The sequence below is a fragment of the Diadema antillarum genome, unplaced genomic scaffold, assembly GCF_040938485.1.
Source record: "Diadema antillarum isolate AM-2024a unplaced genomic scaffold, OU_Dant_1.0 seq00001865_RagTag, whole genome shotgun sequence".
Taxonomy (NCBI): domain Eukaryota; kingdom Metazoa; phylum Echinodermata; class Echinoidea; order Diadematoida; family Diadematidae; genus Diadema; species Diadema antillarum.
Window position 1 is genome coordinate 149,232 of NW_027272535.1, and position 17,555 is coordinate 166,786.

Here is a 17,555-nt window from a genome sequence, read left to right on the forward strand (position 1 = left end):
TCACTTACGAGCTTGCCGCTTTTTCAGATCAGCAAACTTATCTAATAGCGCCTTCTGCGCTGCCTGTCTGGCCTCTGGCGGGGCCGGCATCGGATAGTGCGGCTTGATTTTACGTATGTCGACGCTAACGTTGGTGTACAGGGCGTTGAGGGTGTAACTTGGGGTCGGGTAAGCGATATCGCTGAGACCATCTCCTTTGTAGCGGATGTTGAAAGTCTTCATAAGACCGTACCTGCAGGGTATCAACCAGTACGTTTCCATGGTAACAGGTAACAACTAAACTTGAGCGATTAGGTTTATCTTTCTTGTGTTCACAGAAGTTCATCCCTGATTGACAACTTTTACTGAACGCAGTACATTGGACCTTTCTGCTTTGAAATAATTATATGGAATTTAAAAAAAAATGTTATTTGTAAATGGAGGTCTGCTAATAAGACTTTTTTTTAAAGTAAAGGCTAACATGTAGGGCCTACGTGTGCGTGATCATGCACACATTCACAATGTCTCCTTACAAGTATTCATGTCAATCATTTGTCGAATTTGCTTGTCGAAACTGTAAAATGAGACTAGAATGTTTACCAAAATGACCACAAAAAAAGAAGGAAGTAAATATTAAACCAAGACCAATGGGTAACCGTGTGCGGAATTCTTCAACTTGTTGAATACACCATAATAACTATACATTTTAGGCTCAGAGAACAAGTGTCAGTTATGGCTTGTGACAAGTATCATCAAATTCTCTACAATTCCATAGCAAAGGGTGACACGACATTTGCTCCTGCGACAATTGCTCCAGTCTTACTTTCTCCAGGGGCTTAGGGTTAGGGTTGTGGTAGGGTTTTAAATATATTTTGATGTAAAGATCAGGATTAGGGCTATAGGGTTTATGTTTGTGGATAGAACTATGTATGGCTTATCGTGCAGATATTTCATAGGAGCAGTTGTCGCAGTACGCTGCAGTAGCAAATATGAAATTATAGCAAAGTGCATCTGTTAGAAAACACAACAATGCATTTTGTTTGCTTTAAAATAAACCATAGTCTTACCTGTCTTGCACCTGCGGCGCGCTCTCATGGTGGTGGGTGATGACGTCATAATGTCCGACGGTGCCCTTCACCCTGCTGACCTCGAGACCGACGTCCTTCACCCTCTTCAATATTTCGTCGTCCTCTCCGCCCCACCCCCAGTAGACGTTCGGAAATCCGTTTATCAGCCGGATTTGCCCCTTGCTCAGCCCCGTCACGGCGCCGAAGAAATTGTCGTAGGGCAGTCTGGATCGATTGGAAGGAAATTTTAGCACAATACATAACGTCTATTTAAGTGCGGCATGTTTCTGTTTGTTCCTGTATTTTGATAAGTATCTGGATCCTGTGCATGAAAGATTCAACATTGAAATACCGATGAATTTGGAACAGAACGCATTAAAATAGATTGATCTGAGTTATTCTGTTTGATTACCGCGAGTCCAAGTCTGTTAAGCCATGTTCTATCACGATACGGAAATCGTTTTAACTCATCTGCTAATATTCGCTCCTTCTCATTTCTGTGTTGAGTGCCTACCTTAGCATAATGCTTAGAACAACTAGGCCCCGTCTCATAAAACCTGTTATCAATAACAAGTTATGATGGTTCTTATAAGCTACCAAAATCCTTGCATCTGATTGGCTGAGAGCAATATGTCATAGGAATGTGGCAGTTGTTACTGATAACAAGGTTATGAAACGGGACCCAGGTTTTGTCACGGTCTCGTGTGCAATACCAGACATCAGCGAAGTAATTGGAGCCTATGCCGTGTCACAATGGAACACTGTCATTGCATTCCTAAAAAGAAAAGTATGCAAGCACACTGAAGGCAATAGGGTCTGTTAACTACTGCAAAGAAACCATGAGGCAGGGAGAGATGGGAGGGGAGGGAGTTTTAAACAAAATTAACTCCATGTAGCTGTAAACTCTTTCCGGATCACGTTCAGAGTCGGATTAGTTTTACATAGGCCTACCTGTAATTTCGATACACTGGCGGAAGGATGCCTAAACTGGGATACACATCCAAATAATCTATGTCACACATATTATGAACTAAAAAATGAAAAGTAATTAGAATATTAAAATACAGTTGAAGGTCTTACCTGTAATTCCATCGATCTGACCCGGATAAAAAGTGCCTTGGCATCCGAGAGCAGCCGTAGTAGTTGCGGTCGTCGAGTGGTATGTGGTCGACATCGTGGAAGATGAAGCAGTCGTAGTCGGTGAAGTTCAGCGCCTCCAGGAAGCCTACGTTCATCAACATCGCCCGGTTGAATAACTCTTGGTTGGCCTGTTAAAGTCACGGAAGTATGAAAATGTCTGCATTGCCAATATCTGCTTTTCCTTTACGTCCCTTTCCTTCATTTCATAGCTTTCGTTACTGGGTTGTTTGTTAAACAAGACCAATATATTTATCAAGGGACCTATAAATTACAAGCTCTGCTTTTTAGTAGTCCCCCACATTTCATGTTTGTAAAATTGTCTTCGCTTGTCTTCTACTTTAATTACGACGCTATGCCTAGTCTTATGTTCAATCGATTGTATCACGTTATTTGTGTTGAGATGTGGAACAACAAAATCAAATCAATCAAATCAAATGTTGCGGGACCAACAACATTAGATACGTATCGTTTTCTCATTGTTTTCTTTCAAGAGAAATATCTGGTCACGTGATGTGCGACCATTCACATTGCACTCTCTATCTTTGTGCAGTACACATACTAGTGTAAATGCAGATCTGTAGAGTACTCTCCTGTATAAAGATGCTGAATAAAAGATTTTATACTTATTATATGTTCCTTATACTTTTCATATTTTACTCTCTTTTCTGCGAGCAATAACACCATGTGATTAGGGGTGCACTATTCAGTAAACGGTGGAAATAAGTTGTCATCCTTTCCTTCTACCAGTACCAGCTCTCGATCATGCAGTATTTCAAGGGTGTTGTTTTGACGACCATTGCCCAATTTTCACATTTTGATTGCCTTTGTTAACTATTTGAACTTTGCTTCACTGATTTTTTCATTACATTACCCCTCCCTAAGGAGAGAGACATTACCGAAACTGAAAAAAAAACTAAGCAGTCTCTTCTGATACTGACTCTTCATAATCAGTGATAATGACATTAGTGTATGGTTATACAAAGTCATCTCATACAATGGTGGATCCTTATTTTTTGTTTCAACAAAGAAAATGAAAAGAAAAAAAAAGGGGGGGGGGGAGAGGGGCGTGCGCCCCCTTTAATTTTGTAAAGGCGCCCCCTTTACAAAATTCCTGGATCCGCCACTGTCTCACATAAACAGTGTGAACCTGCTCCATACAAGTAATGTGCATCTACGAAAGAAATCTTACTTGGTTGATCGTAAAGACGCCAAATTCGAGACGCTGTCTGTTAAGCATTGGCACCAAGTACTTCAGTATGATCGGGAGGTGGGCGAATCGATCGCGGAATGGGATTATGATGGCCACCTGTATTGTGAGAAAGATAATGGTGAAAGACTTTTCAGGTATGCCAATGATTAGTGCGCTCTCAAAACTATCGCATCCGTTGATATCAATACCGTGTCGATTGAACTTGTGATTTGCTTGGGGTCATTTTTTTCTCCAGGTTTGTATAAGTTGTCCCCATTTAGTTCGAACACCAGCAGAGACCGATAACTCTAAAAGATGCGGCGAATGATCAGTGGTGATGGTGTGGTGAGTTTATTCGTATATCACCATGAGAACTTTGGAGTAAAACCTGAAAAAAAAAGTTGATTTATAAAAGATAACTAATTATCGTGCCGGAAGAAACACTTAAGCATATACATATGTATGAGATAGATAACTTATTCTGCAGTTTGCATATCAACGGAAGTCTACGAACGCACTACAAAAGGGCTTGCTAGAGTGTGATTGATTGATTTGTTGTGGCCCCATTTCTACAATGGTCTCAGATTAAGACGCCACTTTGTAACATATCATGAATCAATGTGCTGCATACAATTGCCATAATATTATGCAGTGGGTGAGACAGACAGAATTCTTCCTTCGATGCGTTATGTAGTTATGTTTGAGATATGTTTCCACATGATGTTAATATGAATTTAGCTGATAAAAATGAAATATGAGGTATGGATCCATTTATTTACGTCCTTGACGTCATGACTGTTATTGTCAAATGACCAGGGAAGAATCATTTGAATATGACGTACCTTCCATCGGGGGGTGCAGCGCGCGGGCTTCCAGTGACCACCCGGTAAATACCAATTGTCGGCTATCTTCACTGCCTGCGACTCGATGGCAGTGTCAAACAGACTGGCGACTTTCTTGTTGGCGCCAGATAGTGATAACTCTACCAGTCTCCTCTGGAGGATCTCATTGGCCCGTTTGACTGCCTGTCTGACGTCATCGGAAGCTGATCCGAAAATATGGTTTTCCGACTCCAGCATGGACGTGGAATCAAGATTCACATTTTGTCTTCCCACTGTATGTAAATTGAATCCGGTACATATAAGAGATCATGGAAAAAAACAAAAACAAAAACAGAAAGGTAGTCACAAGCCTACACCCACCCATACAGTACCATCAGTAATGCATTTATACCCAATTCGTGATTGTTTTAAAATACATTGCGGTATTCATAGTGTCGTTATGGTGCATGGAGAATCAATGTGCATACGCTATTCTTACAAGAGATATATCATAGGATTATCCACGCACACACACACACACACACACACACACACAAATATCAATATGTATTATATATGCATATACGTATATAATCCGTAAGATCACAATAATACATTCAAACACGTCACTTGCATCGAAATCATTATCTCTTTTTCCCGTCAATCGAGCTGTCCAATAGTTTATTTTATGCCTGCTTATCTGTGATGCTTATTTTCAGTCAATATTGGCCAGTGTGCGTAATCATTATTCATCGAATTGTTATGTCTCATGCTTATCTGTGGTGTTTATCTTAATAGGCTGATATCAACCCGTGTGCGTATTCATTATTCATCAAAGCATTCATCTTTGATTGCCATATTTTCACACATACGACATAAACGTTGCTAATCACTGATCTATTCTCTGTCTGTCTGTCTGTCTGTCTACTCATCTATCTCCATTTATGTATGTTTATATATCTATCACTGAATATGATATCTACATCTATACCTGTTCATTGCATAATATTAAAATCTTACCAAGACCAGAAATATCGACTTCTGGGCATGTTGACTTCTCACCACAAGAACAAGCAAAAGGACCTGTGATGGGACATTGTGAAAGAAATAATCATTATTAAAATGTATTCAAAGAAAACTGGGGAAAAATTACGACCACATTGATACTGCCCAACTGTACTTTTTTTTTTCCTATCAAAAAGAAGTTTGAAATAAGATAATATTATGAAATGTAAAGTCCTTTCAATCTTGTATGCTTTCAGTTTTCATGACAGTCAGACTTCTGAATCAAAATGACATGCATGGAGTCTGCTGCCTTGATGGAGGTGAGGACGTTTAAGCATTCTGTGCATGGACGGGGGGGGGGGGGGGGCAAGACTATCAGCTGCGCAGCTTTTCACATCAGCTGTGTATCCTTGGGGAGGGGTAATTATTATTATTTTGAGGACGTATGTGCGTGGCAATTTCTTTCTGAAATAATATCCATCCAGTAAAATACACATTTTGAGAATCTTCATAACTTCACATACTGGCGGTTTGGTTTGGTTTGGTTTGGTCTGGTTTATTTCTGAATTTTCTTTCTCCAAATACAATAACAAATGAAAACAAAGTGATACAGCGTATGCAAAGAAAAGGAGTGTTTAACATACAAATCAATATAAGAAATGTCAATTTCATAACAACGTCAGTCTGCAATAATATATGAATCAAAGCAACATGTTAAGGCATACTGTATATCAACAAAGGAAAAATCAATACAGATCGAGGACCGTCATCATAAGCAGAGCTCGACGTGAATGAGGCCCTATCTTAAATATACGAATATACAACACCAATAAACCTACACAAAACTCTTAATCTAAACGTTATACATACCAAATACATTTTGCCCAAAAAAAAAAAAAATCATTCGTATCACTTATTTTTCATCAAGACAAAGAGTTAATTCACATGGTGGAGAATCTTATTCGACCTGCCGATGGTGCTTCGCTTTTTCAATAACTAGAATTAGTTTTTGAATGCACACAAACGCACTCGAAATGAGTCGCGCGTGTTTTGAAGAAACTTCAGAGTTGTATTAAATACAACAACTATTAATGTGTTATCAATAGTCTACACTGATATGGTATTCTGTCTGTACACACATATCTCGGGTTCATCTTATGCGCGGTAATACATTTACCTCATTTACGACTAGAACCACACCTGCAGCGTTTTTCGGCATGCAGAAATAGTGCGCACAAAATTGATTCAGTGAATTTGTATTTATATGTTGCTTGAAGGTTGCTTGGATTTGTATTTGTTATCCTTTCAGATATAACTACACATAAGTAAAGTACCAGTATTTGTGCATTGACATTCCAACTGACAGACAAACTACCGGTTCTAACCTTACCTTGGTGAGTGAGTTCAAAGAACCGCATCAGAAGGTACAAGAGTATGCACGCAAGTGCAAACGCGAGTAGCGAGAGGGTCCCCCTTGATCGCCGGAACCTCCCGGCTCCGTAACCAGCAAACCTCCGCCGGACTCGCACGTACAATGAGCATACATAGGTACTCTTTGATAGCCAACATCCGACGAAGTCTCGAAGGCACGTAACTACCCATCGCAAGCTCCTTGAACACGGCAAGTAATATAGTGATCGCCTCACGGCCATCTAGCCGTTGGATTGGGACGGTTTCTGTCACTGGTCTACATGGTTATGATAGATAAAATGATGTGCGCTGGACTTGTGTGTGTCTGTCATGCCACCGAATACACGAAGTCGATGTCTTCACGCCAGCATTCATTTCTACATGCTGGAATAACAACTTCCGCTGGTAAGGCCCTCGAGTTCAGCCCTGAAGAAATGAGATCGATAAAGCTGTACTGTTGCTGTTCTATTCACAGAACCGCAGCTGCTAACCTGAGGATCGCCGCCACTTCTACAGAGATAACAATCGATTGATCCCTGCCTGTGTTGTTATCCAATTTTCTACCACGGCAAATACCTCCACAGTGACGGTGAAAGTATGAACTCATCATAAAGTTATAGACAGTATTAATTGTATGAAGATAGTGTGGCTGGTGTACAGTTAATGATCTACAAAGCGACTATACCTTCGAACCGAGAATAATTGAAGACAAGTTACTTTCTCAGGTCTTTATTTTCTACTCCTTTGTTGTCCCATTTCTTTTTAAGCTGCCCGTACTTGATGAATTTGGAATAAATCAATATTACGTTTTGCAACATAATAAGAATGAATAAGGCTAATAAAAGTAGCACAATCATGCTTTCTAAAAGATGTAGAAATTTGGTAAGAAAAAAAAAAACGTTTTGTATATTTTTTAGCGTCTAAAAAGAGGTAGTGGAAAATAATATTCAGTTTAGCTATACATAACGGCTATGTAATTATTTATCCTGAATAATGAAAATATATAAGCCTATATTTTTTTTTCTTTTTAGATAATAATGTTGAATCTAAAGGTTTTGTATATTCTGCCAGTATTTTACTCTTTTCTTTTTTCCTTCTTCATCCTGCTTTGATTGTGCACCATTTGTGTTCTATATAAATTATTTTGTATCTACTGTAGATATTGTAAGTTGAGAAAGTCTTGTATTTACTTTGGGGCCTATTCCCAACAAGCCTGAAAGGCTTTAATTGGTCCCCCACAATGAATATGTCTATACTATGACTTGAAATGTAATGATTGTTGTTTTTAATGTGGAAATAAATGAAATGAAATGAAATGTAATCATCTTCAAAAAATCTGGATATGATTTTCTTTATTGCCCTAACTCTCTTTCTTTTTAGTATAATGCATTACTACATAATTTTGTTGTTCCATAATTAGGAGCATTTATCGTACTATTCGCCTTTGATTTATTAAGACATGATGTTGTTAAGTCTCATTGCAAGAGGAAATGTGTTTTTGACATGTTTGAAGCTTCAACAATGTTTATAAGAATTTCTACACATCAGCAAGGCATGGCCTTGTGTCACCTTAATATATTGAACGTTTCGTCTCAAAATCTTTAAATTCTGTATCATTCAAGGTTTGTCACAGTGATGAATTCCAAAACATAATCCAATCAAAAATTATAAAAGGAGTTACATCATACACATGGAATACCAGTTTCATCAAAATGAGATCTCTTTTGCTTAAAAAGCTTAAAGTTCCACTTGTTTTCAAACATTGGAGTGTTACCAGCTATTGCAACTCACTCAAAAGTTTACAGCTAAGATGACGATCACCGGAGAATTGCCATAAGTAATGTATTCATGTTTTAGGTTGCTATAATTTGCCGTGTAAGTTTTTAAATGTTAAACCCACACAAACACACACACAGACACACACAGAACATTTGCGATTGGTAAAGAGATTTGTTTAATCTAATTTATGGCCCGTGACACCACCACCGCATCCAATTTGTATACAGGTGCGTGCTTCAAGCAAATGTCACTGTTTTCTTGATACGTGTAAAACATTAAAACTCCACTTTACATATATATATATATATATATATGTATACCAGTATTTTTCTGTCTCTTTTCTACTCTGACAACCAAAATCAACTTGAACGTGGTCAAGAATTGCATTGCAAATTGTATAACGTTCAAATGATGGAGTTAACCATGTAAGAAATGAAGCCGCCATCCACAAAGCAAAATGGCCTTTAAGGAAAAAATGACGTTAAAGAAATAAATGTGACTCCCCTCTTTAGGATATCATACTATGTTGTACAATTGTGTTATATATATATATATATATATATATATATATATATACAACTACGATTGTATCAATCAACAGGGCATGGAGATTATGTTTACAACGAATGTGTATGTGTTGATTTGGTTTACAAATGATTATGTTTGAGTTAAATGTGATGTTCTTTTTTTTCAACTTACTGAATCTATGACTCTTTGCGTGTCAATTTTTGTTTGCTTTTCTTCTCAAAATGTTTCTTAAATGTGATAGGGACCTAAATATATACTTATATAAACAATTAAGTCTACTAATTGATGAAAATGTCTACATATATGTCTTCATATGACAATGTATGAATAGTGTATTTTGTCCGTATGGTTCTTTTCAAAGAGTTTTTTTCATTATTGTTAAGTGCGATAAGATATCAATAATATTGGAAAGTAATCTTACATGTCATAAGTCATATGTTATATATTGTGGAAAAAACGAATAAATATGAACTTGAACTTGAACTTGAACTTGAAGTCAGAATTCCACTACGCCTATGATTGCCTTTATGGAAGATGTTGTTAAGTAAATCACTTGTGAATGTTGAGGGTGTTGATGATATCCTTTTCTCTAGATAGACAAGGATAGACATAGAAAAGTGCTTAATTATTATACGATAAGAATTTTCTTCCCAAATTATATGAAAACTAGAAATGTCGCTATTGCGACTGGTATGCCTCCGCCATAATGCAATATTCTCCTAATAGGTCTATAGTTCATGTGGACAATGTGTGATTACATTTTCACAAAATTGGCAAAATATCAAAATGACATGTTTGTCACAAATGTATCGAATGTTTACCTTCTTTGACCTACATTGTATGTTTAACTGGATGAATAGGAGAGCATGCATTTGGGGATTTAAGAACTTTAACTTGACTTTGACCATTTCATAAGTTTATGCACTGAGTAATTTTCAAGGTATGGAGAAAAAGCGCAATTTCTGTATTGAACAGTAAATTGAACATCATCTGGCCTTTGATTTATGAGAGAATCACTGTCAGGCAGAGCATACATAAAGTCAGCATGTACTAAGTTTCAAGATAACTTGAGCCACTTCCGAGATATGGAGAAAGAAGTAAGTTCAGCACTTTCACTTGATCTTTGACCTTTTGACCTTTGACCTTCTTGGCAAAAAAAAAAAATCCCAGAGAATCTCTATTGGGTTATACATGCATACATCAAGTTAAAAAAAAATAATCCTGCTGGCATTGCATAAATATAAGGAAAATAGTAAAATTTTGAAGTATTGCCCTTGACCTTTGACCCCTGACCTTTGACCATATGAACCCTAAATTCCCTAGATAACTACTGCCAGTCAGTAGATGCATATATACTATGTTCCATGAAGATACCTTGAACAATTTCCAAGATACAGAGAAAAAAGTGAAATTTTAACATTTTACTTGATCTTTTGACCTTTGACCTTTTGACCTCATGACCCCAAACTTTCACCAGAGAATTTTAATTGGGTAGTACATGTATACACTAAGTTTCAAGAAAATATCTTCAGGCATTGCATAGATATGGGGGAAATAGTAAAATTTTAAGTATTTGACCTTGACCTTTTGACCTTTGACCTTGAGCATGTGCACCCAAAAGTTGATAGGCACAACTTCACCCCCTAATACACATACATGCCGAGTTTCATTAGGATACCTCAAAAGGTTTTAGTAGTTACCCTGTCCACAAAATTCATTACGGACGGACGGAAGGACGGACGGACGGACGGACAACCCGCGAAAACATAATGCCTCCGGCACCACTTCGTGGCGGAGGCATAAAAAAAGCTGATGGGGGAGTGGCGGGATTTTTGTTGTTGTTGTTTTTGCTAAAACATTATTGCTCTGTCACATGTTCTTAAAGCACAACATCACCAAAAAGAGCACTTATAAAGAAACACTGCACAGTGAGCAGACAAAAAAAAAAAACAAAAGAACAAAAACAAAAAAACTTCCAACTTGACAATGATTTGGTGCATGAATCAATATACCTTTCCCTTTTAACACACCTGACACCTGAAAGGGTCATCACACTTTTTGTTTTTCTTTGCAAACAAATCAAATGGATTGCAAAGACAGACAAGATATTCAAATTGTTAAAAGTCAGTATCACACACTATAATAAAGTAATGTACTCATCTGCTAAAAAAAGAGAAGAGCAAAAAATAAAAATAACTAGAAATGTCGCTATGGCGACTGGTATGCCTCCGCCATAATGCATGATTCTCCTAATAGGTCTATAGTACATGTGGACAATGTGTGATTACATTTTCACAAAATTGGCAAAATATTAAAATGACATGGTTGTCACAAATGTATCGAATGTTCACCTTCCTTGACCTATGTTTAATTGGATGAATAGGAGAGCATGTATTTGGGGATTTAAGAACTTTAACTTCGACTTTGACCCTTTCATAAGTTTACACACTTGAGTAATTTTCAATGTATGGAGTAAAAGTGCAATTTCTGTATTGAACAGTAAATTGTTATCATTTTCATCTGGACTTTGATTCATAAGAGAATCACTGTCAGGCAGAACATACATAAATATGTACTAAGTTTAAAGATAACTTGAGCCACTTCCGAGATATGGAGAAAGGAGTAAGTTCAGCACTTTCACTTGATCTTTGACCTTTTGACGTTTGGCCTTCTTGGCAAAAAAAAAAAAAAAAAAAAAAAAAACCCAGAGAATATCTAGTGGGTTATACATGCATACATCAAGTTAAAAAAAAATAATCCTGCTGGCATTGCATAAATATAAGGAAAATAGTAAAATTTTGAAGTATTGCCCTTGACCCTTCACCCCTGACCTTTGACCCACAAACCCCAAATTCCCTAGATAACCACTGCCAGTCAGTACATGCATATATACTTTGTTCCATAAAGATACCTTGAACAATTTCCAAGATAGAGAGAAAAAAGTGAAATTTTAACATTTTACTTGACCTTTTGACCTTTTGACCTTTTGACCTCATGACCCCAAACTTTTACCAGAGAATCTTAATTGGTAATACATGTATACACTAAGTTTCAAGAAAATATCTTCAGGCATTGCATAGATATGGGGGAAATAGTGAAATTTTAAGCATTTGACCTTGACCTTTTGACCTTTGACCTTGAGCATGTGCACCCAACAGTTAATAGGCACAACTTCACCTCCTAATACACATACATGCCAAGTTTCATTAGGATACCTCAAAAGGTTTTGATAGTTACCCTGTCCACAAAATTCATTACGGACGAACGGAAGGACGGACGGACGGACAACCGGAAAACATAATGCCTCCGGCACCACTTCGTGGCGGAGGCATAAAAAACCCATAGAAACAAAGAGATAGAAACATAAACTCAATAAATACACTGTGTTTGCACGTCTCATGCTTAAGAAATTTATTTTGAATTTATTTTGATAGAGAGGTACGCCTGAAAGTGACTGAATTTCAAGTTTGGAATAAGGCAAATTGGTGTAAACAGAATAGTGTGAGCTTCACATAGTATTACGTTACATTTACAGATACACGTTAAATTATCAAACTTTGGCAATGAATAATAATCTACTATATATAAAAAAATAAAACTACATATACAATGCAAAAACATATTGCTTTAAAATATTTACTGTGGCAAAACTTTGAGAGTCAAATGATTGAATATCAAATTGTCACTTGCCCTACATTGAAATCCATGTATTGTAAATAGGATGTACTGTTTCAGTATTGCACAAAACTGCTTGAGTATTTGTGCGCATAATTGCCTCAAACCCGAAGGCGACACTATAGTTAAAACTAGTTACATGCCATTCGATAGCACATTGGCTACAAAGAAGAAGCCACGCTAAGAATCTTTGAAAAAACAACAACAACAACAAAACATCAATCTATTCACAGGAAGACGGATTTCTTACAATAGGATAACATTTATGATGAAAATACATTTACACTCACTTAAATTGGGGCCAAGCCCAAGCACCGCATATTTGGATTATTTGCGGAAGTGATGTAAGGAATAAACAAATTAATGTAATTCCTTGAACGGTGTACTTTGCAGTGTTTTTAATAATGGAGCTTGATTGCGTAACCCCTTCGGAATTTATAAGAATGCAAGTCTTCACGAACTTCAAGAAGTATACAAGTGTTACCGTGTGAGGGAAAACAAAAAATAGCAAAAATCGTGGTTTTCATTGTAACTTTCTTTTTCATTCAGAGACAATTTATTTGCACAATGCATGTAATTGTGATATGTATCCAATCCTTGACGAACTTCCAGAAATATACAAGTGTTAAAGTGAGAGTAAGTGTTGAAATTCAGAAAAAAAAAAGTTTTGAAAATCATGTTTGTTTGTTTTTTACTAAAAAAATGGTTGTAACTTTCTTTTCTTTCTTTTTTTTGTATGTGACCCGCTACAAGAAAAGGATCCAAAAGTCAGGGGGAGGTCGATTTTCTTAGACATTATTCCTTTACTGTTCCACGTTAATTCCACATAACACGACTCATAAACTCGGTTGCGGAGATATTGATGATATTATGAGAGCACGTCGAGTGGTCTACAATGGTCTGAGAAATCTGCGTTTTGAGAAAACCGCCTTCAAAGTTTTTCTTCCGACGCAATCGTGATCAAGGGGAGGAAAGACAGTTTTCACCTCTTGACAATAGAAGGTATGCTCCTAGCATCAGACTACAAACTCATGTCAAAAACAGATATTCGATGGTTTTGATCGACTTTGATGATCTGACTTCAAACTCGATTTTCTCGGCTCAGCCGTCAGCGACTTTCGGATTCTTTTGTTGTAGCGGGTCACATATTCAGAGATAACTTATTTGCACAATGTAATGCAATATTATCATATCCAATTTTGGACGAACTTCAGTTCATTGCTTTAGTACTGTATCTACAGTACGAGGATTTGGGGATCACGTTGTGATAACAAAATAAAAATGTTAGACTCATCTGCAAGAGGGAAAAGACAGCAGGTCGGACAGACTGTCGGAAATGTTAGGGAAATCATTAATGTGAAATAATTATGAAAAGAAGTGTATGGTCCGAGTAAGGACTTTTTTGTTTGTTTGTGCAACACCACACGATGTTCTTCGAATTCAAGATCGAGATTCATGTCCACATGGCAACAAATTGTTTTATATAAGACAGATTTACAGCTTTTGAATCTGTCCAAGGCCTTTCTACGTATTTAGAAATAGCAAAGTTCGTATAACAAAGTATCATAATTTCTCGTGTCAGAGATCTTGGAGAGGTCCAAGCAAATGACGACAATGTATAAAAGCTTGGTCGTCGATAGCACTCACTGGCGATATTATGAATCAACGTTAGTAAAGCACGAGTGGTTTAGGGGATACTAATTTTCTGAATCCAAACTATAAATCTTAAAAGGTCGTTATGTTCACTATCGATGTTCTTTTTCAATATTTCAGACAAGGGTTTTAAGAGGGATATTGACTAGGTCTGATAATGTGGGCCTTTTCCTATGTCCCGTTTTATGATGTATACTGAATGCCTCCAGGGATCGACTTTCAAAAGTTCAAGCGGTCCTGTACAATGTCTATCAATCAGGGCATATTCAAAATAAATGATAAAGGGAAGATAAATTTCGTTCTATATTTGTTATACATTCAAAAGCACTAGCTTTTTTTCGTAGCTAAAATATTCATTATATCCTTTACTTCCTCTTCTTTGCTTTTGCTCTCTAAATTCCTTAGATTGAGATGTGGGAAAAGCCAAAATTAGATTGAAAATCTCAATCTGATAAGTTTCGAAATCTAATTGTGACAGTGCACCTCAAAACAAACAAAAAGTCGCCAGACATGAATTTTTAGTTAAGACCATATTCTGAAAGAGCAGACTTTAAGCTTTAAAATGATGTATAACTCAAATCAAATGGACTCTCCTAACCTATCTAAATATTGGAAAGAAAGCACAACCTCAGAAAAAGTGTGAACTGAGAAAAGAGGCTCTGAAGTACAGTGTTTATTCAAGCGCTTAATCTTTACCAAACCGTGCTGGCTGTGCGATGAATGGGACAAAAAACAGGAAGTAAACCACTTGAGTAACAACAATGAAGGGATTATCAGATTAAACTGAAATTAAGTATGCCTCATTAACACATTCTGTCCATAATTAATGCCAACTTTCAAAGCGGTAGCATTATCCTTTCAAAAGTCATTAGAGTTGAAAGTGAAGAGTGTGGACAAGGTTTTTTAGAAATGAAAAAGGGATTCTGAAGACACACATAATCACACTATTCTATCAAAAATGTTCGAGATAAACTGCTAAAAACACACTTTCCTGCCCGTTTTATGATACCAAATTTTAGCATAATGTAAAAGAAGACCTGCTCTTTCAGAAAATATGAAAAAGTCAAGTTCGGATAGGTTGACCCATTTCACTTGTTTTCAGTCCTCACGCAAAATCAGTGTGTGCGACTTTATGTTCGTTTTGAGGTGCACGGTCACAATTTCAAGTGTAATTTTGGATTTGCCCTGCCTAACCACAATCATATAGATTGATTTCCAATCTATAGAGGAATTTAGAGAATGTCTAGAAAATAAAATAACTAAAGAGTTGAATAGTGGCCAGGTGATTTGGTTGTGGTATGTTGATGGCAAGATCTTGGCCTATTTTCCAAACAGATTGTTGAAGGCTTCTGATATTGTCTTGGTTCTTGTAATATGATAATTGTTATATAAACATCAGCAACTGTTTCATAATTTTCTTTTTAAATGATTTCATTGTTTATTACCAGCCAGGTTTTATTAGATTTAAAGTTAGGGTTTATAAATTTTGAATTGTTTGGCAAAGTGGTTTCTTTTTAAACTATTCGTAATGCACTAGGATGTCGCGGTTATGCATATCAATTTTTATTTGTTTCGATTCAGGGTAAAGTTTTATGTTAATACCCGTAAAAAATTTCTTTTTTTTTACGATTGATAAACGATATAAAGAAATTTTCTTATCCTAAGAGGTCTCGACATCCTTCAAAATTTGGTGGCTGAACCTGGTCAGTGAGAAACGTTTATACTTACATAAAGGCTTAGATGCAGGGTTCCCACTAAGCCGAGTTACAGTGCCGAGCTTTGGCGAGTTGTGGCGAGTTGCCTTAAAGGGGCGCTCGCGATAACTCGCGTAAAGCTCTTCATGTAACTCGGGATAACTCGCGACAAATCGGCACGACTCGGCGTAACTCGTAGTGAATCTGCAAAACTCCCCGTGAACTCGCAAGTGGTTCCAAAATTTTTGAACATGTTCAAAATTTTCCCCAACCCGAATTAACTCGTGCTGAACTCGTTTAAACTCGCAACATACTCGTACTACTCGTAACAAACTCTCAATACCCGTACGAAGCTCGCGATGAACTCTTCGTAACTCGCCACCTTCAAGTATATACGCGAGTTCTGCTCGAGTTTTAAAGAGTGCGATATGAGTAGAAGAAAATTAGAGACAAGACCTCATTGGAGACCAAACCGAACAGCAGGGATTGCGCGAACTCATAACGGGCTCGTAACGGGCTCGTAACAAGCTCTTTATAACTCGATGAAAGCTCGGTTTAAGTCGTACACAGGTCATCACAACTCACACCAAGATCGGTGTGACTCGTATCACGCTCGGATCACTCGTACAGCTATCGTAGTAAACTCGATGTCGCCTCGTTGATCACTCATGCGCAGCTCATTGAAATTGACGAATTTCACGCGATTTCACGCGAGCTCAAACTCGCGCAGCACGGCACAACTCGAGACTCCAACTCGGTTAAGTGGGAACCTTGCTCATAAAACGATATTGAATACTTCGTTGCAATCAATATGTGATATGCATCGTAGAGATATACAGGAAAACTCCGTCAAACGTGCAAAGTTTAAAGTAGTAAGTCAATAATTGGAATTAAACAAAAATCAGCAAAGCCTTTAGTAAGGTTCCCACTTAGCCGAGTTGGAGTCTCAAGTTGTGCCGAGCTGCGCGAGCTTGAGCTCGCGTGAACTGGCGTAAAATTTGTCAATTTTAATGAGCTGCGCATGAGTGATCTACGAGGTAACATCGAGTTTATTACGATAGCTGTACGAGTGATCCGAGCGTGATACCAGTCACGCCGATCTTGGAGTTATAAAGAGTTTGTTACGAGCCCGTTACTATAAGCCCGTTATGAGTTCGCGCAATACCTGCTGATCGGTTTGGCCTCCAGTGGGTTCTTTTTTCCCATTTTCTTCTAGTGGGACCAGGCTGGTCTTGTGGGTCTAATTGTTTAGAGGCCTGGTCTTCTGACTGCCTCTGTAGCTCTTCACGGATGATCTCGTCTGTTTCTGCAGTCTCTTCCTGCTCTTCTACCTCTACTTCTACCATTGCTTGATTGATCTCCATTTCCTTCTCTGGTTTTTTTCTTGGATTTCTTTAGCCCGAGGCCTGTTTTTTGTCTTAAGTTTTACGTAGTTCTAGAAATGTACTGGCAATGACTTATTTTTGCACGTGCATGCGTTTAAAGTTGAATGAATGTTTACTGTCTTGAAAACGATGGGAAAATGTGAATAATTCCATATTAATAGGTCAGTGCAATGCACTCTGATTAAGCTAATACCAAACTCGTAAGTCGCAGAGCTCGATCTAAACTCGCG

At 37.5% G+C, this 17,555-nt stretch overlaps 1 protein-coding gene across 1 annotated transcript; it reads right to left on the reverse strand.

The window, feature by feature from the left end:
• LOC139712846 (beta-1,4-galactosyltransferase 5-like) lies at nt 1-17,286 on the reverse strand. The gene is made up of 7 exons (XM_071624635.1): nt 17,106-17,286; nt 5,217-5,279; nt 4,218-4,489; nt 3,376-3,492; nt 2,127-2,314; nt 1,047-1,271; nt 1-232 (listed from the first exon to the last, which is right to left on the reverse strand). Exons 1-7 carry the CDS (start codon nt 17,284-17,286, stop codon nt 1-3), a joined length of 1,278 nt encoding a protein of 425 aa, XP_071480736.1.
• Between the last annotated feature and the right edge of the window lie 269 nt (nt 17,287-17,555).

Excerpts from the sequence above, each read along its gene's own strand:
- LOC139712846 (XM_071624635.1), bottom strand. The coding sequence starts at position 17,286 with ATGGTAGAAGTAGAGGTAGAAGAGCAGGAAGAGACTGCAGAAACAGAC. Across the intron at positions 4,490-5,216 it reads AGTCGATATTTCTGGTCTTG|TGGGAAGACAAAATGTGAAT; the intron begins GTAAGATTTTAA and ends ATTTACATACAG. Across the intron at positions 1,272-2,126 it reads TCAGATCGATGGAATTACAG|ACTGCCCTACGACAATTTCT; the intron begins GTAAGACCTTCA and ends CAATCGATCCAG.